The 26,451-nt window shown below is 38.0% G+C and overlaps 1 protein-coding gene across 2 annotated transcripts in view; it reads right to left on the bottom strand.

Moving 5' to 3' along the window:
- TRPC6 (transient receptor potential cation channel subfamily C member 6) overlaps positions 1-26,451 on the bottom strand; it is a 102,291-nt gene that overhangs the window by 10,451 nt on the left and 65,389 nt on the right. The window contains exons 3-9 of one of the 2 annotated variants that reach the window (XM_026073786.1): positions 20,004-20,189; positions 17,715-17,879; positions 12,241-12,454; positions 10,152-10,379; positions 8,701-8,965; positions 5,581-5,776; positions 3,733-3,936 (exon numbers count right to left, since the gene is read on the bottom strand). In XM_026073786.1, coding sequence (XP_025929571.1) covers positions 3,733-3,936; positions 5,581-5,776; positions 8,701-8,965; positions 10,152-10,379; positions 12,241-12,454; positions 17,715-17,879; positions 20,004-20,189 — 1,458 coding nt within the window. Of the gene's footprint in view, positions 1-3,732; positions 3,937-5,580; positions 5,777-8,700; positions 8,966-10,151; positions 10,404-12,240; positions 12,455-17,714; positions 17,880-20,003; positions 20,190-26,451 lie in introns of both variants that reach the window. The other variant, XM_026073784.1, reaches the window with a different exon arrangement.

Raw genomic sequence — 26,451 nt, 5'->3', positions numbered from 1 at the left:
CAAAAACATTTTAGTTGTTTTTCAGAAGTGCAAAGGATTGCATCTAATGGATTCAGGTAAGGTCAACTCCACAGCAGGTGGCACTCCAAAAGGTAAGTAAAAATGTAATCATCTGGCAATATCAGTCATTCTGCTGGAAAAGCTGAGAAATGAATGGTTGTGAGTCCAGCTGCTTTTTGGTTTTTCAGTGTAAGAGTTTTTGTTTTTTTTTTAATTTGATTTGAAATTTTATAGCTACTTTGGCTGGGGAGTAAGCACATTTTCATTTAGTGTTTGATATTCTAGAATCTGCAGCTAGTGGAAAGCATTAATATAGAAGACTAAAAAGGAATTAAGAACTAATTCAGGTTTAGAAAAAAATTTGATAAACCATAGTTACATCCTCACAGCACTCCTTCAGAGATGCTCCTTTAAAACTAGACATAAACCTTACTTAGGGTTCCATCTAGAATTGGTAATTATTTCAACCTGCATCTTTTTAGCCACCTGAATTGCTAGGTTTGAATGTGATTTGGGAGAGGAATGATAAAAACCCAGCTTCTTTCCTTAGGGTGCAAGATTGGCATGTCAAGAGTACCTAAGTTACGTAGGACATAAGTTTTATTAAAACCACTCATTAAAAGTAAGGTTCTAACTTACTTATGTGCTTTAGAAAGTCATAAGTGAAATGCATAAGAAAAAAAMCCCCATTGATTTGTCATTTCTCACCRTCACCCAGGTTGAAATTTTTATGTATCTCCTTAAAGTCATGACTTTTCAGTGACATCCTTGTCATCCACTGAAGTTGTAAAATCAATTTACATCAAGCAGCTTTAAAAATGTTTTGCAAATGTTGGAGTCATTAAAAACTCAAACAAACGCAGTATCACCTCTGATGAGTATTAACCACATTATTAGGATGAGATTTCCCAAATAAAATGAAGTAAGATCTGTGAAATGCTAGAAAAATTACCAGTAGTGTACACGAGACATCTGAAGTCAATAAAAAGCTTGATTTTAGTGCCAGTATTTGTAGTGTCTGTGTTTGTTTTTATAATCTATTATGTATTTAGCCAGAGGCAGAAGCTTGTAACAGGCACAGACTTTAATGTTTTTCCATATAGCTTGATTTTTTTTTCTTCTAGGATTACAACTRTTTTTTTTCTCTTTTAGTCTTCAATTAGTAATATTAATATRCAATATGAGTGAGGACAGGGAAGACCACAGAGCAGGAATGCAGAGAAAACATGCAGAGAAGGAAAAAGAGCAGTGACAATGGATGGAAGAGAGCTAAACAGAGGAGATATAGCAGAGAAGGGACAATCTTGAATATATGTCATGGAAAAACTGCTCGTCGCATTTGTAACAAAGAACTGACACAAGCACCTAATTTCTTTACTGACCCCCAGTCAAACGACTAGAGCAAAAGACAGATACAAGGATTAGTCTACTGGCTTTTTTAACAAACTCAAAAAAATTCCAAAAATGACACATTTGATTCTGCCACCTGTATTTTTTTTTACAAACCTGTCTTTTTTTTTTCTTGTGAATGTTATGTTACCATATGCTCACTTGCCTACTTGTTTACATTCTTCCTTTATGTGTTATAATGCCAGTCTGCACACTTCTAATATCACCTAATGTGATGTGCTATGCCCTATGTTCTCACAAAGTAATTAATTTAATTTAACCAAGACACTGCAAGGAAAAGACACTCGCTATAAACTCTTTACATAAGCCTATTAGAGACAGTAATGAATCAACTCAAGTGCATTTTACTGTACTTGTCATGTAAATAAAACAGATTACAGAATGCTGCATTCTTGGTGGAAGCAGAGACAAACTACAAAGGGGGAATTTAGAGACATTGCCCAGGCATGTAGGGATGGTGTTAGCAAAGCCAAAACTCACCTAAAGCTGGCATTTACAAGGGATATGAGGGCAATAAGAACCTCTACTGTTTCATTAGTAGCAAATGGCTGAACAAGGAAAACGCAGGCCCACTGCTGAACAGTGCAGGTCATGCAGTGACAGGGGACAGGTACAGCTGAGGTACTCAATGCCTTCTCTGCCTCGGTCTTCAGTGACAAAGTCTCCCAGGCCTCTGTGCTTAGTGAAGGAGATCAAGGAGGAGGAGAACAACCAGCAGTGGATGAGGACTGAGTCAGGGTTTACTTGAAAAAACTTGACCCATGCAAATCCAAGGGACCCAACAGGCTGCATCTAAGGGTGCTGAGAGGGCTAGCTGACGTCCTYGCAAGGCTGCTCTCTATCATCTTTGAAAGATCATGGAGAGTGGGAGATGTTCCCAATAGCTGGAGAATGACGAATGTCAATCTCATCTTCAAAAAAGGCCAAAATGATGATCTGGGCAATTACCGGCTGCTCAGCCTCACTTTGGTACCTCAGAAAAAAATGGAGTGAGTCCTCTTGGAGCACATTTCTGGGCACATGGAGAAGAAGGTGTTTGGGAACAGTCAGCATGGATTTACCAAGTGTAATTCTGCTTGATCATCCTGATTGCCTTCTTTGAAAAAATGACTGCATTTGTCATTTACCTTGATATAGCSGGGCTTTTAACACTGTCTTGCACAATATTCATCTATCTATATTAGGAGGTTACAGTCTAGATGGGTGGACAACCATATGGGTAACATACTGGCTGGACAGTTGGGGTGAGAGGGTAGTGGTTAATGGGTCATCTCTACCTGGAGGCTGGTGACAAGAGGAATAGCACAGAGGTCCATTCTGGGACCTGTTCTCTTTAACATCTTTATCAATGATGGGGGAGGTGTCAGAGCATACTCCCGTCAAGTTTGGGGACAACACCAAATTGGTGGGGGACAAGTTGATAGGCTCAATGACAGGGCTCCCATCCAGAGTGAAGGATGGGGCTGAAAGGAACCTTGTGAAATTCAACAAGGACCAAAGCAAAGTCCTGCACTGGGGAAGAACCCCCTGCCACAACACTGGCTGGGGACTGCCTGGCTAGGGAGCAGCTCTGCAGAAAAGGCTCTGGGTGACTTGAGGGAGAGCAAGAAAGACGTTCAGAAAMTGCAGTGAGTTCAGTGGAGGGCCACCRAGATGGTTTGGGCTGGAGCGCTTGCCCTGTGAGGAGAGGCTGGAGAAGCTGGCTTTGTTCAACCTGGAGCAGAGACAGCTTTGGGRACACCTTACAGCAGCCCACCAGTGCCTACAGGGAGGACATCAAGGAGACGGAGCCAGGCTCTTCACAGCAGTGCATGGTAGGAGGACAAGAGACACCAGGCATAAGTTGAAATATGAGAAGTTGAGACTGGATATAAGAAAACTTTTTTTTCTCTGTGAGGACAGTCCTGCAGTGGCACAAGTTGCCCAGAGAGGTTGTGCAGTTTCTGTCCTTGGAGGTTTTCAAGACTGAACTGGAAAAAACCCTGAACAACTTGGTCAGACTTCATAGCTGACTCTGCTGTGAGGAGGAGGTTGGACTAGAGACCTCTGAGCTACCTTCCAGCCTTACTTATTCTGTGATAAGAAGCAGGAAGAACCCTAAATTTGGAACAATATTTTTGAACTTAAATGATTATAAATGTAAAAACCTGTTTACATTAAAAAACAAAGTAAGAATTTCAGTCTGTTTCTACTGACTGACTTCAGAAGTGTCACTTTGGACTAAGTAGATGGGAAATTCACCAGAAAAACAGGTCAACACCAACAATGAAAAATGAAAATTGTTTTTGTCTTTTAAAATTAGCATACGCACTATAAAGTTACCTTGTTCATCTCTGCATCTTCCTGAAAACTTTTCTTTTGGCACAGAAATGGTTTACAGATCCATTTTTTGATTCTTAGTAAGAGATACAGCAAAGATTTTGGGCTTGGCACTAAGTTGAAGGGTACTGGAAGAGTTCTCCCTTCTTCGAAGTAAGAAAACCAAAGTTTAGCCCTTGCAAATTTCCACTCTACATCAGCATCATCCTGTAAAACCGAAACATTGCTATTTAATACAATGTCAATACCATTCTGACTATTGAAGAAGCTGCAGGTAAATTTTATGCAGGTTTTGAATGGAATTGGCTGAAGTTAATCTTAAAAAGATCAAGAGCTTGTTTATAATCTAGGAAAACCAAACTTCAGTGAATGGAACTTTTTTATTAATCCATATAAAGTATTGCAATCACAGTAGAACAAAGTGGATTTGAATTAAACATTTCTTACTCCAGAGTGAGTGTTATTAGTCTGCAATATAGGATCACAAAGGTAGACTTTTTGTTTGGTGCTCTTTGTAGGCAGACTGATAAGAACTAAGGCTCTAACTTATAGGCACACAATTCAATGCCTGATGTAAAGCTTGATGGGAACACTCAAACTCATCCTCTAGTGCTTCTTTGACTAGTCACATGCTTTGATGCTGTCTTGTTCAGTAAAGAATACGTAACAATTCTTTGTTAACATAATAGAATGTAAATGTCTCTTTGAGACTACAAGCTCTGATTTCTTATCTTTTTGTCTTTTCTGTCTCAATTCATTTCCTCCATTATCTTTATGAAGAAGACATAGCATCAGATTTTTAAATAAGAATTTTGGTCTAATATTTTAAATATGAAGTTAAAAAAGAAGATAGTCAGATGATTCTTACCTAATTCTTTTCACTTGCTGAAATATATGATTAAACCAGGCATACTGTCATCACCATGCTTTATCTTAAGCATTTACGATGGCCAAAGCACTGATTTTATCCCTCCCTGTAAAGCTCAAGAGGGTTTTCTGCAGAAAGGCCTGGGGTCATGCTCAAGGACATGACTCAACATTACTGTAACTGTTTTTAGAAGCTGTTTGTATTCAGTCACTAGATTTTTTTGGCTAATAGCCTGGTTTTTAGAGCTCTGAACCTGATTGGTCGTTCTGTGGCCTCTTTGGTCAGAAGAATCTGAACCTCCCTGGAGAACGTGCTGTTCTTGCTCAAGCTGGACGACACTGTGGTTCCAAACCAGAGTCCAGAAGCCAGGACCAGAGCAGTGTCACACAACCAGAAACCTGATTCTGCTGCAGTGAGGCAAGGGCATGCCATTGGAAAGGTTGGGATGGCCTGAGGTTCTGAAGATCTGCTTCCTTCTTCTCTAAACAACGATATGATTTAGCCCTTTTTTCCCCCACGGCATACAAAAGTTCATACTGATTTCTGTGTCAGATGATAAAGTTTTATTCACTGTAGAGGACCAGAGCAATGGTTGTTTAAGTGAAAAAAAAAGAAAACGGTATATTTAAGATTTGCTTACAAGGTCAACGCATAGGAACGAGAACATCCTTGCAGCAAGAGGGACACTACTCAAATAATAACTACAAATGAGGCATAGGAAAGATTCACAAAGTCACGTAATGCAGCACATCCCTGTTGGGAACATAATATAGTTCCACAACAGTCTCTTACAATAAAAATGGACAGTGGGATTAATATTTTTTGCTAATCTACTCCAAAAGCCTGTGGTATTTTTCTCAAAAAGTACATTCATAAGATGACAATAAAAAAAGATTTAGTCAATTAGATGTAATAGACTAGACTGGACTAAGAGACAAACTGGGTTTCTTTTTTTATTATTTCATCACAAATGGAATTTTTACCTCAATTTCCTGGAATGAACTGTTGATCATTGCGATGAGCATGTTCAGTAAGACAATGACCATGGTAACATTATAGACTCCATAAAGGACATAACCGATATTTTCAATAAATTTATGTTTATAATTGATGACAACTGATTTAACTTCTGAGAGTCCAAATATAGCCCAGAACAATGTCTTGAAACTTTCTTCAACACTAAATGGAGAAATTGAAAATATGAATATGTTACTGAACAAAAGTTGTATATTATTATTGTATAAATTGCCAGTTACCATTTTTATATAATATACAAATGTTTGTTTTATCATAACATTGAATTCTATCACAGTGATATTGTGCAGAGTGAGTATATTACTTAATTTCACATATACTGGCTATTTCATAATATAAGACTCTAAACGCTTAGGACTGACAATAAAAGCATCTCATTCAGTTTAGGAATTACACTGTACATCCTCAAAACAACATTACAGTGATTCACTTATTAATTACTTTAAACTACATCCTACATGCTTACCTGCAATGTGAATGTAAATTACAAAAATAACTAACTTGTAAATACTTTATTATAATTGTACTATTAGTTTACTTAGTATGAACTATTTTACCATTAGTATGAAATAACATTCTGAAATTGTGAAGGAGACAAGATTACTGAGTTTCRATCAGCATTTTGCAAAAAAATCAGTCTTCCAGACCCTAATCCTCCAGCTGAGTATTCACTATTCCCACACCAATCCAGGGTAAAGGTAATAAGCCACAGGGTGGTGATGTTTAATTTTTCAGGTTAGTYCCTTTAAATATATACAAATATATTTCCTCTTTATCATTTTATATGTATAACTTCTAAGATATCTTTTCCCATTTTCACCCACTTGCAGGCATATTTTCTTTTGCTTTGATGAATAGGTGTCAATTCCCCATGACCCAAATGCAGTAACATTGTAGAGCACGTTTTTGATATTATTGCATTATTGTTAAGAAAAAAACATTAAAAGAAATTTGTCATTTTGTAGTTGTGAAGCTATCTCTTTGCTTATGATTTATTCACAGTCCATCAATGAATTCAGTTTTAGGTACTTTACATATTATGTGAACTAATAATAATGAAAGCAATAATTACTTTTTTCCTTCCTGGCAAAGTTTGTTTTCCTGGCTAAGTATGCTTCATAACAACTGCTGCTTGAACACCCTGACAGCCAGAAATTAAGTGGGAAAGGGCTGTAAGGCATAGAATAGAGTGAGTTTCCACTCAAGTGATTTATCTTAAAATTACAGCTAAAAAGGCAAGGCATAACAAAGTATACCAAATGACTTCTGATAGACAGAGAGAGTAGATTCAGAACCTCTGTTCTTATGGTGGGAGAAGAACGAACAATCAATGAAATTAAGAGTAAAAAAAGTAAAAAACTGACAAAAAGGAAATATATTTTTTTTCACAAGGTGTAACAGTTCATTGTTATAGGAAATTAGAGTGTCCCAGAGCTTAAAATAGGGATTAGACATTTTTTTGGCTAGTAAGAATATACAGAGTTGTCTTAAATGAAACATTTTTAATGAGATTTTTTCCCTCATATGATGGCACTTAAGCCTGCTTCAATTACACATAACAGTGACACTTCATGAAGAAATCAGACTTACTCCCACATGCTGCTGACTGCTCTCACTGGCAGGACGTTGTCCTGTAGGCCCAGACCCAGCCTATGTCCCCAAATTCCTGAACAACCCCTTACCCATGGAGTGCTAAATTACACTTAAAATTAAAACATTAAAAAACTAAAATTTATATGTTTGAGGATCATCTGACATATGTACAGTGCTGTATAAGGGGTTGGAAGTGCATCTCTTTTTTTATAAGCCTCTCCAGCACAAACATCTTGACACCAGGCTGTGGTACCCTTCAGGAGCTGTAAAGAAGTCACCTTATTCTTGTGGTAGGAAGCTGCCAAAAAGGCTGCCTAAAAGAAGCATAGTTTATAAATATAACATTGAGACTTGGGTCTTAAGAATCTCACTGGCTTCCTCTTCCCCACCCCACAGGCACTCCAGATTCTTCACAAAATCACTGAATTTTTGGCTGTGGTTTCCCTAACCCCATCCTTTCATGCTTGGACAATGTCTCTGTACGCCTCCAGGGTCACCTGTCCCTGCTTCCACCTTTCATATGCTTCTTTTTTATGCTTGAGTTTAGTTGGGAGCTTCTTGCCCATCCATGCAGATCTCCTGCCACCTTTGCTTGATTTCCTGCACATCAGGATGAACCAACCTTGAGCTTGGAGGTGATCCTTGAAAATCAATCAGCTCTCCTGGATCCCCTTTCCCCCAGGTCCATATGCCATGGGATTCTTCCAAGCAGGTCCCCGAACAAGCCAAAGTCGTTCTCATGAAGTCCAGGGTTGTGATCCTGCTATTTGCTTTGCTCTCTTCTCTCAGGATCCTGAACTCCACCATCTCATGGTCACTGCAGCCAYGGGTGCCCYGACCTTCACATCCCCAGCTGGTTCTTTGTTTGCAAATGTCATGTCCAGCAAAGTGTCTCCCATCGTCAGCTCCTCAGTCAGCTGTGTGAGGAAGTTATACACTCCAGKAACCTCCTAGGTTGCTTGTGCCCTGTTGTGTTGTCCCTCCAGAAGATATTGGGGTGGTTAACGTCCCCCATGAGGACCAAGGCCTGCGACTGTGAGGCTTCTTCCAGTTGTTTGAAGAAGGCCTCATCTACTTCTTCCTGATCAGATGGTCTGTAGCAGATACCCACCACAACATCACCCACCTTGATCTGCCCACAAGTCCTGACACATAAGCTCTCAACTGGCTCATTGTCCATCCCAAGGCAGAACTTCATGCATTCCTGCTGCTCTCTCATATAAAGAGCAACTCCTCCTTGCCTCCCCAGACCATCCTTTCTGATTTATCAGTGTTGCTGGGATCAAGAGCTCATTCTCTGACTTCAAATATATCATGTGAGCACCAGAACAAGAAAGACAATTACCACTTGATCCAATAGGAAGGGATTTTATAAAAGATGCAAACCTTATATAACAATTAGTAAAATGAATACATACAATACAAGCAACTGACTTTCCATAAAAGTAGCCCATGATCACTGCAGTTGTACTTACGTTGTGAATGCTTCATTTTTTTTTGCTCCCAGATAGTAGGAATAGAGATTAAACATCCCTATCATGAAAGCCACAAACACCATGATAAATATCACCATGAACTTGAAGATGTCTTTCACAGTTCTGCCAAGTGATATCTGCAGAGGTCCAAAGCTTTCATTAGCTGGCAAGATGTAGGCTATTCTGGAGAAACTTAATACTACTGCAATTGCATACAGGCCTTCAGATATGATCTGAGGATCAGATGGATCCCAGTTTATCCTGGCTAGAAACAAAAGATGAGAATTTCTGTCAGATTTCCATGCCCACCTTATGTTGCTCACTTAAGTATACCTTTTTGGTAAGTAACAGAAGAGTAAACTGGAGACAGCGTAAATTGGAGTTGAAGGCAATGGCAGACTGCAATGTATATGCACACACTAAATAAGAGGTTCAGCTCTGCTTAACTGCAAAACAGAGCCACTACTCACGACTAATGTCAACAGAAACTGCCTTGCTAGGTGATAAAATATTGTGTTGCATAAATGAGATAAAAGACTAGTGCTTGTCATGTCCAGAAACTGTGAAMATAAACAGCAATCCCTGTTTGCAAGCTTTTCAAGAGGGTATTATTTAAAACTGAACTAATATTTAACTAGATGCTTTATAACTTTCTATCTGAAATTCTAAATTAGAAAGCAAAATTTAGAAAATTGCAATTTAATGAGTTTGGAATATTTATTAATTGCTCTGCTTTTTCTACAGTCTGGATAATGAATACTACCAGAAATAGTATTTGAGGTATTGGTATAAATTAATGTAATGCAATATCTAGAGAAAACTATTGGAAGAGAAATGTGTCTGTGTGAGCACATATAAACAGAGCTCAACCTTTTCTAATTTGGGTTTTATAGCTTCTACTCATTTCTCCTATATGCCGAGCAAGTTTATTAACATTTTTATCTCCTCCTGGCAAAGAGAATAGTTTTCAGAAATATTAAAATAGTATAATGGAGTGTCTAAGTAAAGAATTAGGCTGTAGTTAAAAGATACATTGGTTCTGTTGGCAAGGACAGTTTACGAAGTTCCTATGTCTCATTGCTYAGGTCTGTCTCTGCATTACAGTACAACACGATCTCAGCTCTGCCAACACAAATGTTTGCAGGACAGGTTTGTGGCTGAATCAATGAAATGACCTGGATTAAAAAGACCTTAAAAAAGGGTGTGGGGTAAGGATGGGGTTATTTTAACCTAGATCATTTCAGTGCTTTGGTTTCTAGAATAGCCCCCCAAGAGAGATGCATGAGCATAGCAAAGGGAAGAGTGATCATATAACAGCGATGAGAGAGAGAAACAGGGGTGGGAACTTCTTAAGCAGCACATTATGGAACCACAGTGTTGGAGACTTATTAACAGAAAATCAATTCTTCTTGGTCCAAGAAGTAAATTTTAACCATGTGCAATCAACTTACCCAAAGTGTAGTATTTTATGTTGGGCTCCAGTGTGGGACTTGTCAGATCTTTCATATTTGCATCAACGAAGTTCTGGGCTCTGGATGCATGCCAAAACGCCATAAACCTTGCTATGAATGATGCTGCAAAAATTGCTAACATACCAAAATCAAGCATATTCCATAACTCAAAAAGGTATTCCTTTGGACCTTGCGACCAAATTTCTTTACATTCAGACCATATCATGCCTGTGTAAGACAGAACAGAGAAAACTGTGTTCGTTTTAGCTTTGCATTCATTTTATTTGATATTTTATTATGTATAGGATATGCCCTTGGTTGCAGTCAAACTCAAAACCACTTTGGTCAGTGGGAGTTCGAATGCACATTAAAATCCTTGGACCAGCAAATTCATATACATGCCAGTACTTCTTTCTCATGTGAGTAATAATAACAAACTTTCATAGTGCTTTTGCCTGTATAACTCAAAGAGAAGAATGGGAAGTCAGTATTCCCCATCCATTACAGACATGGAAAGAGACTGAAAGAGCAGAAATGCTGTGGCATGGTCATATAACAGTGGCAGAACAAAAAACAGAACGAACATTTCCTCATTGGCAGCATAYCCTGGGTATAGTCTGTCTTACTGAAATTGCAAGTATATGTGACAAACAAGCATGTAAGTAAGAATCAGACCCATTGCTTCTTCAGTAAGGCAAAAGTTGTATTTGTTTGATTCCTACCTCTCTTGCATTAATAATCAAATATAGGAATACAATATCTATTTATTGTATCCTTTCTACTAGGCAAATCATTTTCCTTTTGAATATAAAATTTTCTTAATCATGAACTGAATTCCTAGGATTCTAAAGAGAGTTAATTAAAAACCTAAATTGGAATAATGTCACCATTTTTTTACAGTACTTAATGACATTGTCTGGAGGCCCTTTTAGTCATTTTTCTGGTAAGGCCAATTATAACATTAACTACAGCAATTAAAATGTAGTGCTACATTTGTATGCACTGAGTCACTTTTTCAAAAATCTCTACCTGCTTATGCATGACATCATTGAAATAAATAAATATAGATTAAATCAGCAAACTAAAAGTTCTCAGGTTGAAAGATCATTATTTACTCCCTTATTAACAGATAAAATCATTGATACTTATAGAATACTTGGAAATCTAAGTACTATATTATTCCCATAACACATGACCATATTCATTTATATTCAGCCAAGTGATAAAATAAAGCCTGTCAATGTCTTTTAAAGCCATACAAATCAGTTTCCGTACAGATGGCTCCAATTTCAATTGTGGAAAGTTCATAAATCAAAAGGTTTTATATGCATAAATTCTTGAATGGAAACAGATTTTACTTAGCTTGTTTTTAACTCTCCCATATTACTGACTTAACCAAAACCCACGTCCTCAAAATATTTAGGTGCCTAAACCCTACTGGAATAAATGGAATTAGACCTGTAAATAGCAATGAGGTAGCTAAAATACTTTTGAGGATCTGTGCTCAGGTTCTTACTCACACTGAACAGTAATGCATCAGCAAATTGAACAGGTCAACTCAATACTTTTCACAGTATTCATTTCGTGCCTACTTTGGGAGAGAAAAATCCACCACTGAATACTCAAGGATCTAGATTCTGCTTCTCTTTTRTCAAATAAAAATGCATTCACCTGTATTCTATTAACTCTGAGGGAATATTTGCAAAACAAGAGAACCTTGGCAGAAAGGGACAACTGGACACAAAAAAACTTGGCCCACAATGTGGAAATCTTTCCCCTTGGGAACAGACACTCAGCCAGAATCAAGCCAACGAAGAAATTGTAGACATTTTTCTTTTATATTCATAAAACTGTATTCATTCATACTTAGCTGTTGTGCATTTCACCTATGTCCTTGACCTGAATATTTCTTATTAACTAGGCACACTGAAGGCCTACTGACACCCAGGAAGAAACACGAGGCCATGTGGGAGTGCAGCCACTTGAATAAACTGCCTTTGTCGCAGTTTTTRCACATAACATTGCAATGGATTAAATAGGAGTCCAGCTTCACATGGCAAGACAGATTTAAGTGAAAAATAATCTTTACCTATTACCCAAGAAATAATGAGCATCTCCATCCATGAGAAACAGGACGTTTTCATTCTAAACAGCTGTTTTACATTGCCTGTTGTTTCATTGGGTCGGAGTTTAGTGCCATCAAATCTGTCAGCTGCATTCATGACAAGCAGACCAAGAAAAATGGTGAAAGAGGCTGCATGGGCTACAAACTTCATAAATGGTCCACGCATGATCCTCCCCAGCTGCAACACAGGTTATAAAAAACAAAGAATTGTATCACCCTCTTCCAGAATACCCATGTATAAAAAGAACAGTAACACAGAGAAATATGTATTTAGAAGACATACGTGCAGTATGACGCCATGCTGACAGTTGCCTTTAAAAGAAATATGCTAATTTCAGAGGGATAATTTTGTTACTTGATTTCACCATATACATTTTTTTTTAACTCAGTGTTTTCAGATAATTCTATAATTCTTTTGGCACAACTTTATTTTAGATAATGAAGAGAAATATTTATTTTTATTGTTAAAATTGTTTTAATTTACAGGCTAGCAACCTTTAGGAGGCAGGAAAGAAAATGGGATTTTGACGCTTATTAAAAACATTAAATTACCAGCGGGAGTAAATTATAACTGAAGTATTCTGTCTCCTGACCAACATGATATACAGCTGTTTAGTGTGTTTTTGTGCAGTTTTTCCAATCTATCCTCATTTTAAAAAAATGTCAGTAGGCCTCAAAAGGTTTTGTTTATAGCTCTGCAGTATCTTGCATTCCCTCCCGACTCTTTCAGTGGAAACGTCCTCAGCCTTGTGGTGACTAAGCAGAATTTCACAATGGGGTAGCGTGACACTTAAACCCCCCCAAAGTTCCATGTAAACTCACACAAGGCTGAACTTTTAGACATTATTTACTACAGGGGATGTTTTGAGAATGCCTATATTTATAGTAAAAGTCTTAGCTAATACATTTAGTTGGCAGCTGCAGAAAAATGTTCCTGTGTTATTTTCGATGAAGACAATATCTGTATGTGACAAAAATGCCATGTGAAGAATTCAAAGCGAGTGTCAGGGATCCCCCATAAAACAGAAAACAATTTGTGTTCATTGGAAAAGGGAGGGGAAGGCAGAAAGATAATTTATTGCTCTAAGTGTTTTTGCTACACTTGTTTCAATATCAAAGTCAGAATTCTGCTGACTTTACATCCAGCTTTTACAAAAACAAGGAAGAGGATGCAGCAGAGGATGCAGTAGTAAAGTCTCAAACATGGATAACACTAAAAAACCTAGACAAATATAAAAATAAGATACTACTAAAGGAACACTGTCAAGGTAAGCAGGCCCAAAATTTGAGCTCCCTACTCTTTTACGTATTATTTTGCAAATCCATGCCATCCATGATATTTCCTCCATTTAATAAAATGAATGTTTTATTTTGTAGTAAAGAATTCCYTCAGCCTCATGAGATGATCTTCAACAACTAATTGCTTTGTGTGAACTACAGGAGAACACGTGTTTGTCACAGGAGATTTTATTTCAAGCTAGCAAGGGGTAGTCATAAACAACAGAAAATAAAGCAGAGTTGGAAAATGATGAAGTACCTTGACAGTGTCCTTTTAAATGCATTATGCTTGTGTTCACAAACGAAGATGGGTTAGAAGATAGATGCCAGAAAGAGACACAGCCAGAAAAGAAGAAAAAATATTGAAGGAAGTAATGTTAATATATCACTTATCAAAAATATTAAATCTATAAGACTGAACTCCTATCCCCCCACATCTCAAAAGAGACAGCAAAGTCCTTACTATATATGAAAAAGACTTCCTGGAAACAGGACTGATTACAGTTGAACTGATTACACAGATGCTGGAAGTTATGATGACACTGATATAGAAAAATGACCCAAGAAAATCTTGAAAGGGCAGTTTTGTAATTTTGAATCTCTTTATGGAAAAGATAAAGGTCAGAAAATATCAATCAGGGAAAGAAAGAGGAAAATGTAAAGACAAGGCACAATCTTGCAAGATGCTGAGAGTTTTCTGTAAGCTAGAGTCCCTCTTTAACATGCTCTCAGTGCACACTTTGACATAATAAATTCCCTCCCGCTASAGAGACCAAGGACATGAAGTTCTGAATGTCCTCGATCTCTTTCTGCAACATAAGTTGCTTTTTTTTTTTCATGATTTCTGATCTTTTGTGCTTTAGTTTGTTATAGAGTCTTGGAGACTGTTTTATAGCTTGTGTTGTTGGGAAGGACAAGACATAGAGTAGTTATTCTGTGAATCCTTTTTATTAGTCTATTACAGGATCACCCGAAATTGAAGGGGACTGGAATCAGTGATTCACATTATTCCCCCTTCATGTGACTTTGCAGAAACATTCAGAATTATAAAATTATGGAGAATGGTATTGATATAAAACAGATAAAATACGACTCTAGGTGGCATGTCTGTCAAGAAGGAAAAAAARGCCTAGTAACAAAATGGGTTAATGTATATACTTTTCAAGGAGGAACAATCCTCAGATCCTCATATTTTGGACATCATGGTCAATCTTATTTCCTCTGCCACAGCGCARACCCTGAGAACACTGTTCCTGGAAGCAGGGAGGGACTGACCAAATTATTTCTTTAGGAATCCCAACCCCACGCAGTTGGGAACAGGGAAAAAAGACTGAATTTCAAATTCGGATTCCTTGTCTTGGCCATGGGCTGACTGAATTACTTATAAGTTCAGAAAGTTAAAAAATCTCCATTCTATTATTAATTATAGCTAAACGGCTCTGTCAAAGGTATTGAAGATTCTTGGAGATAACAGAAGATCAGTTTTACTCTTTCAAAATGCCATGTAGCAAAACAATATTCTAAAAGTTTGGGGTTAATTTTGTTTGTAGTCACACTGAATTATTTTCTAGAAAAAAAGAGCAAAGAGTTGACAATACTTTGGAGTGCCTCCAAGCGGAACGCTGGCCGAAAGTCAAAGCAGGGGCAGCCTTTGGTCCTCCCAGCATCCGACACTAGCGACCTCCTGCCAAATCGRCTGGATTCTGTCCACAGAATGCTACCAAATTTCTTCATGATGTGAAACTCTCCATTCAGCAGCTGTGGTCCAGGCTCACATTAACTAACTGCTTCCTAAACAGGAAACTGTTTAGCAAAGCAGGTAAATGACTGAGCTGCTGTAAGTGTTCTTGTGAGGACAATAAGGCTGCTCCTTGTTTGCCTTTCGCAGAGCCATAGCATGAGAATTTAAAGAAACACATCAGAATAATTCCACTGTTATTTTCACCATTAATACTGTGACTATTTTCTCTCTCCTCCCCCACTGTGGCCTTTAGTGCCAAAGTTGGAAAAAGAAAGGGCACTTTACCTCAGTAAGAGTTAGAAAGAATTAATAAAATTCCACTAATTCATACATTGGTTGGACTGTGTTGATACAGAAAGTGTTCTGTAGTGGAGCCATGGAGTCATGGCTTCTTTAATTTTCCAAGTCATATTAGATCCATCCTGATCAAACAGTGAATGTTTTTGTCTTCAAAAAACAAAAGAAACAGATTTTTGAGTGAAGCATGAGATAACAAATTGTGACTGGTGAAAAAGGTAATTAGTTTTTACATTTGCAGAATATAATGAAACAAAAAACACTCAACATATAGAGCACAGGAAAAGATGATTAGAAAGTAACAGATGATGTGACACCTTAAAGGATGTTGTCCACCGAACCTTGACAGTTTTTCCAGAAAGTAAGATCTCTTTAAATGACTTTAAGATCTAATAAATCATTGAAAAAGAACAATGACAAATAAACAATTCACTGCCGTGTTTGAAAACCAGTACCTAAAGTACCGTGATTCTGAAGGCCTGTTTTTAGACAAAAGTATCCATAAATACCCTCGTCACACTATAGAAAAGCAAAAATGATTTAACTGATTTTTATTGTCCAGACTGAAAAAAAAAGAAAAACATGACCCCAAAGCCCCCAACCCTAAGCCCTCTTTCTCCTCTCACAGAACAGTAAAAAGAAACACAAAGACCTCAGGTCTCTCTTTTGACCTYCCTCTTCCCCTGCACTCTGTATACGTACATAGGACTCTTCCACCTGCTTAACACATGGACCAGTATAGCATCTTTAAAGCATCTTTATAACATCCCTTTTTTTTTTTTTACCTCTGATATACTCTCCAGGCAAAACTTTCATCAGTGTCCACTTAAAACGGACAGTGACCAAGTAAAATTGAAATTCAATACAATGTTCTGTGGGGTCAGAGATTTTACCCCATCCTCAGCGGAAGGGCACTCCATAGTCCACTGCCTCCAAATGGAGACACAGYGGTAGGATCCAAATTCAAGCACCAGCACGTTATAAATGGCTGCAGGCAAGGCTGGGTGGCTGCTCCGAAAACCTCACGGAATATAATGCACCTTAGCACTGTATTGACAACCCAGCAAGTCATAGCTGAGAGAGATGCGATCAGACATTCACTTACGCATGGCTGGAAGGAACTGCATACATTGTATTTGTGGGAAAAAAACAATGTGAGCGATTATTCTGCAGTCTTTAGAGAACTCAACAGCTTTCTTCTACTGAAGTTTTGGAAATAGACTTCAGAGAAAATAAGATACAGCGTGGCTGCAGAGGGTAGAGCTTGCTAAATTCCAGAGCATCTAATATTAAGTTACATTTAACTCCTCATCACTCCAGTGACTCCAAAACAACACAGTTCTTCCTGGTAAATGCATGACTTCTGGGAAACTGATGACGATTATTTTAATTTCTGGCATTCATGTTTCAGCAACTTGTATCTATTTATTTTAATCACCAAACATAAAGATAGGGTCAGCTTTATCACATGGAAGTTTCTAACCTGCCTTTGAGCTAATTAGAATCAACGCATAGCTTGAACTTAGTCTAGCTCTGAGTCAATGGGATATGAGGATCTTCAGCATTTGTCAGGATCAGGACCAGCTATCTTTCTGTTATTACTTTTCAGGCAGTCAGAGCATTCACAACAAAAGGGGAACCAGAGACATTCACCCAGCTTCAGAATTTAATTACAGTACTGTAAGAATTCTTAGAAAGGTAGTTTCTTACTTACAGGGAGAACATTTACTTTTTGTAATGTTCTTCCTTCAGATCTAGTGGAAATATTAATTTATTTCTTTTTGATTTAATTAACATATATATCTTATTAATGCAATAACAAAATGAAGAATAGTTTAACTCATTGTTTCCAAATTACCATTTCTACAAGGCAACTCTTGATTAATCACAGTAATTTCACTTACTATTCATTGTATTTAACACAATACATTTACCTGTTTTAATTACAATTGCCAGAACATGYAATTCTGCAGCCACTCCATCATCATACAGCATTAAATTAACATGTATTACTGAAGAACATCAGYAATTTATATCCATGCTTTGTCTTTGTGAGATAGGAAACTACATGGAGATGATGTCGATGTCACTAGAAGGCCGTTACAAGATTATACAGACTGACCTTACTGCAAGGAGCAATCCAGTAAGCCATTGACAGGAACGGCAGTCCCACAGCAACAGCAAGAACAACTAGAAACTTCACTGCCATGGTCTGTTGCCGTAAACCTGACAAATTCTCATACCAGATTGAGAGAAGTTGTTGCTGGCAGTTTGGATGTGCTACAAACTATGACAAAGAAAAGGAACACAACAAAAGAACATTATTGTCTGAACACCACTTATTAAAATAATAGCTATATGGAGTGCATTAAGAATGTGGGAGTAACAACAGCTCAGCTAATATTCCAAAGAGCATCAACAAGGGTAYAGGGAAAAGTTTTTTGATGAGACCAGTCTCCCAGGATGGAGGCACTTTCCTATTAGCAGCAATAAATCCTTTAATGTTAAAAAGYATGATTTTATTGACACAGTGTTCCACCACAACCTAACAATTTCCATCTAAGAGCAATTATCCATCAGCTTTACTCTGGGCAAATTCCACTGGCTTCTGACATTTATAATTTTCATGTTACTATTTCAGATGTTCTAAAATTTGAAGTCTTTCTGCTCTGCAGAGGATGCCAGATAGTCTTCAGTTATGAAAGAAAGAATCTGCCTTGTTTTCACATGCTAACGTAGAAAATACCAGGTTTTCAGCCGACATAAGAATACAGCTGTCACTACTGCAGGAAATCAGCTAAAGGCTATTTATTACTCGGTGGTTCTGGAATATTATGGACAAACATTGCAAAACTGAGAAGTTTGGCCTATAACCCTCTCTTTTGTCATAACCTCTGGAGAGTATAAGAAGCATGTTACAAAGGCAGATATTAATAGACAGCGGGATTCTTTTGCATAGTAAACTTTAAGCCTAAACCTGGAGTATTTATACATACAAAAATTTAATTGAATCCAGTCATTTTTTCCAGCATAATTCTCTGTGTTTAAAAGATGACTGGCTGAAGGTGAAAGAAATGTCCTTTTCATAGAACAGGGAGGAGAAAGTGTTCAAAGAAAGTTCACATTCATTAAGACTCAAACACTGTTAAGGACAAGGTCAATGTGACATTTTTCCTTTGAAAGTTGTTTCAGCTAACTTTAGCTTGTAAACTTAGTTTTCCAAGTGTTTGTGTTCAAATGCTGCAGCCGCTGATACAAAATGGTTTTCTTCTTCTTTTCTTCCCCTCATGAATGCAATAAATACTGCTTACATCTAAATATTTAAAATTTCGCACTGAGAGGTGAACAACTGGGTTCTGGTAAAAAATCTGTAACTCTTCCCAGACAAATTGGATCTGCATATTCATTTAAGAATTCCGATTCCCTTCTCCTTTTTTGGCTAAATACGAGCTGTTTTTTGTTTTGTTTTGTTTTGCTTTGTTTGGTTTTCCCCACAGCGTTTATCTGATCCATTCCATTATGGAGGAAAGCTTTACCAAAGGTCTTGCTGCTTTGCCTGGACACAGCTCCGCTCTGCATTAGGCTAATCTCCTTTCAAAGCGTGTTCCTTTGCTGAATCCACCTCTCTCTCATTTTTACACACTTCTTCATACAAATGATTTCTCTCTGGCTCACATATGCTTCACCTGCAGCTCCGCAACCTCCCTTAACCAAAAGAAACTTTCCTGGCAATTCAAGGATCTTGGTGTAGCTCCTAACTCAGCTGGATCCTATTCACTGAGTGCATTCCAGGTACRGACCACTGGCTTAAACTGGCAATGGAAATGTAAAGTAAACCAAAGAAGGGACATGTGTTCAGTGCTGCCTGGAGCCCACTGCTCTTCAGAAGCAAGAACCTCATGTAGACTGTGACGCTGATCATCTCTGCGGAGAAATGCACGTTTCCTGTGAGCTAAGTTTTCTGGACTTTCTGAATAAGCTGTAACAGCGTAACAAAAATGTGTATTTGTACACATACAGTGCACAGGACTGCTGTGCTGTCCTCTGTTTCTTACTGAATGCAGTACTTTTCCAGGCTTCAGAAGTGGTGCAAATTTCTTCCATCTTCTTTAAAAGTAGTTTAAAGCCACAAACAAGTAAATATCTGCAAATTATGCATCTAACTATGCATTTTCTCAGAGCCAGAGTTTTCATACTCACTGCGTGCAGTATCCACCCTGCATGTCTGCTTCCTGTTTATATTGCAAGTTATCTGGGGCAAGAACTCTTTTGTTTGAAAAGCACCCTTTGCAGAAGGGCCGAAATGTTCATTCAGTGGCAGGGGCTACTGTAACATAAATATTTAATAATAGTACAGTATAACAACACCTTCACTACCTTACATTTCTGTCTGATCAACAGATTGGCTTACTTTTTTTACTTCATACTTAATGGCAAGTTTTAAGCGGCTAAGGCTGGGGCGGCCACACTCTCCATTACTATGGTTCATCTCGACGTCACCATTCAAAATTGCTTCCACTTCTTCTGTATTTCTGCACAAATCAAGGAGTCCAACTACAAAATCCTTGCATTGCATAGACAATTTCTTGTAATCATTCTGGAAAAGAAAAGAAGGAAGAAAAGGACTTGCTGAGCTAACACAAGAGAAATAATTCTACATTTCAATTTTACATTTGGGAGCATCAATAGGTTTTTTGCATCTTGTTATGCTTTTGTCTGGTAGACTAACAGCACTTTGCCATCAAGCAGCTACTTCCCCTGAGTGTTCACAAAGAGTAGGACTCATCTCACCTTGGTCACCTTGGACACCTGCAATGTCAACATTTGCATCTGACTTACTTCTCTAGACTTGCTTTATAGTCAATCAAAAGTAACAAACAGCTTTACAAAGATCGTATGACATATTTTAGCATTTATTCCAAGTTGAGATGAACAGCACAGCAGAAGTGATTTTTCTATTCACTGACTTTCACGGAAGTTTAGATAATTAGCTCAGATGTAGAAGGTTATGCTGCAGATATCTAGAACTGGACAAGACGAATATCTTACAGATAGCATGACTAAACAGTTTCTTACCCTTCTTGCAAATTAGATAAATATATTGTAYTTTCTTAGGCTTTGAATTATTCTTGCAGATCTTCTCTGAACTCTTCATTTTCCAGCATCTGTTGTAGCTTGCAAACACAAGAATTTATTGCTATTTTCCAGTAAYGGAAGCCAGTGCTACAGATAGCACAGTAATACCACATCTCTAACTTCAAGCCAATGTTCTCATGTTCAAATATCTCACGACAGACTTTGCTGCGTTAGCCAAAATGTTGCTTTGTGATTGCAGGTTCAGTTGCTTATTGCTTTTACTACCAAGTACTTTTCTCAGTCACTGCTTTCAAAAAGGCATGCCTCTGGCTCCTAAAGTGAGCCATACACCCCAMCAAATTGAAAATACAAGTTCATATGGTCAGTTAGTATTAGACAGAGAACTGGTAAATCCTCTCCTGCTTTTTTACCATTATTAGATCATATGACTGAAAGGTTATTAATTGSCAAAGGACAAAACAAAAAAGAGATTTTGATCATCATAACCCACACTTCATTAACTACTCCTTACTTGAAGCTGTGTTTGGGTGATAAAATATTTATATGGATAGATAGATGGATAGATATAGATATAGACTACTTGAGCAGGGGGGTTAGACTAGATGATTTGCAGAGGTCCCTTCCAATCTCAACCATTCTGTGATTCTGTGATATAGATATAGATATAGATGTAGATATAACTATAGCTATAGCTACAGATATAAAGCTAAGCTACAGACTCAGACATATTGCTTCAGGCCTAGATCTTCTGAGAGATTCACTCATACACGTATCAATGACTTTTGATATTCTTATGATCTAAATTAATTTTAGTAAGTCCTAAAAAGATTGATTTATTGTAGACTTTTCCCCAAACAAAAAGATGGAAAAAAAAAATCAACCACCCATGACTGTTTATGTAATCTCTAGGTTCCTGTTCAAAGTAACTTTCTATGAATGTTTTTATTACAGCAACACATTTTCCCTTCATCCGATCTGTTCTTCATRGCATTCTCCCTTCGCCCATTCTCAGTCTTTGTTCAGTCCCTTCTTTTGACTACTTCTTTCCTGTCATCCAATACACACTCTGGAAAACAAATCATTATCTTGAGTATACAGAATATCCTAATTTATTTGCTGAGAGGATACATCATGCATGTTTGTTCTTTATTAACCACAATAACACAATGCCAGTTTACTACCCAGGCATATTAACAGCTTGCATCTGAGGTCTACATTTCACTTCACTTAGATGAATGTAAACATTCATAGACAAATAGTTATACACACCATAGTATGTCTGCATAAACCTGTTTGTGATTTATTTTTTTAGTAATGTAATCTAAGCAAGATATCTCTGACCTGTTATAAAAGCACAAGGAATTTTAATGTAGTTTCTCTACAAAGATGACAGAAGCCAAATACTAAAATGAACAATTTCATGACAAGTTGTAAATTTTATGCATGTGCAAAGCATTTTCCCTGTCCTCAGAAGTATAGAGCTAACAAAAATCCTAACTCCTTGGCACTGCAGAAAGAAAATTTTTTTAGATTAATATATCATCTTCTGTTTGACTTACAGTTTTCTACTGTTAGATAAGATTATATTTAGCATTCAGGCATTTTAATACTAAAACTTTCTCCTCAAAATTAAAGAAAAGGTAGCCATTTGGGACTTCCAGGCAAAGGAAAACAAAGTCAAGCTTGTACCCCTGTATAATTAGGCACTACGAGCTGTTCTAAGCTGATGTCTGACACTCAGATATCAAACAAAAAAGAAATATGTTTAAATACTTTGAGCAACAAAATAATTTGGCCTTCATACATAACTGTTTTGTAATGTATCAAAATATCCATATCTTCTGGTATGAGATACATACATATATACATGCATACTCATACACACAGTCTTTAGCATTATTTTCCAGCTCTAGTGACTGAAACATGGAATGGATTTTTAAAATAGTACAGAAGAAGACTATTCGTCCACAGTGGAGTTCAACGCCTTTGGGTATTCTCAAAACAAAAGTCAGATATGCTAATTTATTCCAGTGGAGAATATAAATTTTTCTGAGTGTTCTCCTTTTCACCAAACCAAATACTGAATGGGCACTTCCAAAACAGCCAGATACCTCTGTTCACACTTTGCAGAATCATCCCATTTGAATTTAGATTCTGCGCACAGTACCACTGTGTGTTTTAGCACGTAGTAAACTCATCAGTAAACTCCACCAGTTTATTTTCTCAATTGCAGCCCCAGTAAAGGGGCCTCCCCTCCTGCGCAAGGCAGCCGCAGCTGCGATCGGTGGTGCAAGCAGAGCTGAYGGCCCCCCAGCGGAAGGGTTACAGCAGAGGAGCTGTGGGCAGCACCACCGCCCACAGCCACAGCTTCTGCCGGAAAGGGGTGTCACCCTTTATTTTATTTATTATAGAGTCAGTAGGACACAACGCACGTCACTGTTCTAGGTTACTGCTTGCTGTCTTGAGACATAGTCTGTTATGAAGAAATTATCCTCTTAGAGAAGGTCATGGAAGACAGGTCAATAATGTCTTAAACAGCTGCAGGAAGATCTGTCAGAGTCCTAATACAGGCGGAGGTAGCGATATGGTCTAGCCTGGAAAATTAGCTTTGAAGAACTGAAGTCTCTTAGCTTGCAGAGGCTACTGCATGGACCACCTTTTGTCCGTGTTTCCTTGGTCTACTTAAATGTGTAGTGACAGCAAAAATGATTAATTTTAATACACTCTTCTCACTACTGCAGTGTCTCTCTCTCTTCCAGATACCTTCCCCTCCTGCAAATTCCTGCATGTCTCTTATCATTAAAGGGGATCAAGGAAAAAGGATAGGTTTGTTTGGCTTGATATATATATTTTTTAATTGCCAAAGGCACACAGAAAATTGCATGAGTTCTCTTTTACTGCAAGTTGTATGCTTATGAATTAAAAAAGCATTCCTGAGGGACTGGAGAAGGTGGTTTGCAATTAATAACTTCTCTACATGGTCTTAATTACCAGTTTGGAAGCTCTGTGAAGAATCAGCCCTTAATTCCACAAACAAATATTCATGAGCTTTATTTTATGCATGTACAAAGCTGGTCCAGAGCTCCTCAGCAGTACAGGAAAATTTTGCCATGCCAAGGACGAGGGAACAGTGCCGGCTGCTCCCACCCTGCAAAAGGAAGGTGACGATTTGGGGAGAGAGCAGCAGAGGGTAAAGAAGCAGGGGACCAAGACGCCGGCACCAGAGGAGGGTGGAGGTGGCAGCGGTGGTTTCTGAGAGGAGTCACCCGCCCTCGGTGGACGGGAAGAGCGGCAGCCTGTCTTAGTGTCCTGACCAAGCCGACAATATCTTGAATCAGCTCTTCGCCCTCCCTCTGACCATGTCAGCAGAGCAGCTGAACCACRCAGATGAGGAAGAGCAGTGCTCCAGACCATGCCCTGCCTCTGGTTAGGAAACTGTAGGGGCCAAGACCAAAATCAGAGGTACCCATGCATAAGGATGTAGGATTTTGCTGGGCAAGGCCTAAATGTTGCACTTAGGCATCTTAATATATAGATACACACATTATTCCCTTTACAAATATCACCTTACTCCTTTCGTGCCTCAGTTCTTCATCGCTAAAATGTGATGATAACTTTTCTCTAAGAGAGGCAAGAATGCACATAATGAAGGTTCGGCCCTGATTTCTGTAATGCAGGCTGTATGCTAATTGCAAACAAACAGAAAAACAGACCTAGAGATGATAATTTGGACTATGCTTCTCGTCAGAAAAGCAAACTTGTAAGACTTAATTTTTGGTATTAATTTACATCAAACAGTAACATATCTACACTTATCTTTTTCCGACCCATCCCACTATACAACAAAAGATTTGTTGCCATCAGAGCTGCAGGGGGGTTGCACTAAATGCAAATCTTATGCATTTTGTGAACAGTGCGGGGCCACGACTGTCCCTCTCAAAACTCCAGACCACATCTCTGCCGGACAGCATTTGTCAGATATCATCAAGATCCTTATTGACATAGTAGAGATATTAGCTCTAGGGTGGGCAAACAGTTTAAATGAAAGAAAATATTGACGCAAGCCCAAAAAATAAAAATAATTTATATACTCTCAAATCTTGTAAAGCTGCATATTTAGCCATGTGATACAGAGCTAAATTAAATGGCTTCCAGCAAATCGTACAAATTTCAAAATTACTCAACTAAGATTGAATTAGTTGTTTGCTTGCTACAGAAATATTCCTACTCTGTGCTTGACACATCTGTCTAGTTATTCTCCCTTCATAAGTCATTCTCTACTTTTCTTGTATTTATTCCTAACAAAAAGTCACTACCCATAAAGCATTTATAATAAGAACAATATCTGTAACCAAATGCAACAGCCATGCAATGCTAGATAACACTGCTACAGAGTCTTGAAACAAAGAACAGTTTATTTCAGAGAACAGTGGTCTGCTAATTACAGTACTTCCTATCTCGCATGAAACACAGTTTCATGTTCAGTGTTATTTCTAATATTAATTGCTGGTATAAGACAGGGGAAAGAAGTAATTTCTCCAGATAGTCATAATTCAACTAATATTCAGCATCAAACCTTTTCATTGCCTCTGAGAAAGATCTGGGAATCTTCCGTATCATAGGCTGCTATATGCACTCACTAGCAAGCTCCCTTGAAATAACACTCTATCAAGACTATAAAATATGTGTATTTTAAAGCAGTATATTGCCATCAAATTCAGTCTTCATATAGGCAGGGTTATACATACTTTAAATGGCTCAGGTAAACTCTAGGTGGAGCTAAAGATTTACCATGCACGAGCCAACCTATGCACTAAAAATATACTTGTTTTGATTACACTAACACATGTAATATGTTTTAACCAAAACCATATTTTTGCACAGGGACTACACTGTCTGCGTAATTGTAGCAAACTCCCAAAATAAATTAAGGGTAACAATTTCCTAAATAAAGTGCTGCAAGTAGGAATATGAGCTTGCAGGTACAAAGACAAATCTGGACTCAGTAAATGACAACCGCGGCCATTTCCTGCTGCCTGTAAATACAACATTTGTACTGTCTGCATTGAACCTAAGCCAGATACTTTTCAGTCAAGCCCCCATCCTGTCTAGACATTGTAAATGTTATCACCCATCAATAGTGTAAATGTTATCACTCGTCAACGCATGTATAAATGTACTCCTGTCTTTGATATTTATCCAGAACCGCCGTATGCTTTTAGTGCCTACAAAAAAGTTCAAGAAAAACCCTTAGGTCGTTAGCTGCCTGCTCCTGATGAAATGTTAAATTAATGGAGACTTAAATTTCTGGCTATTTTTGTGTTGCCATGTGCTCCTGTTCCTCACTGTTCCTATTCAGTTTTGGTCTACTCTAAAGAGCATGCCTGTCCCTAGGAGACCTTGGCTGATCTTTGCTCAGTTATACGGAGCTGTTTGGTCTCTTGTCTAGTCCCCTATTTTTGATGGGTGACAGCGTCTCAAAACCTCTGTTGCAATTCTTCATATATCACTATCCTAGAAGCAGAGTTTCTAAGACAGAAGCTTCTAGGATAGAAGGAAGTAGAGATTTTAGAGAAGAAAACTGAGACAAAAGAAGAACTAAAAGTCACACAGGAATGAGCCAGGTCATGCATCCTCATGGTACATAAGTGAAGGCTGGAGAAACCTGTTTTCTGAACAAGTCCATCTTTTTTCATGTGTGTCCCATTTCCTATCCTGGTGACACCAAGGACAAACTACTGTGCTCCCAGTTCATCTACCCA

This window comes from Apteryx rowi, unplaced genomic scaffold (assembly GCF_003343035.1).
Source record: "Apteryx rowi isolate R43461 unplaced genomic scaffold, aptRow1 scaffold_378, whole genome shotgun sequence".
Lineage (NCBI taxonomy): Eukaryota > Metazoa > Chordata > Aves > Apterygiformes > Apterygidae > Apteryx > Apteryx rowi.
The sequence above is the reverse complement of the archived record's forward strand: the minus strand, read 5'-3'. Positions and strand labels throughout refer to the sequence as shown.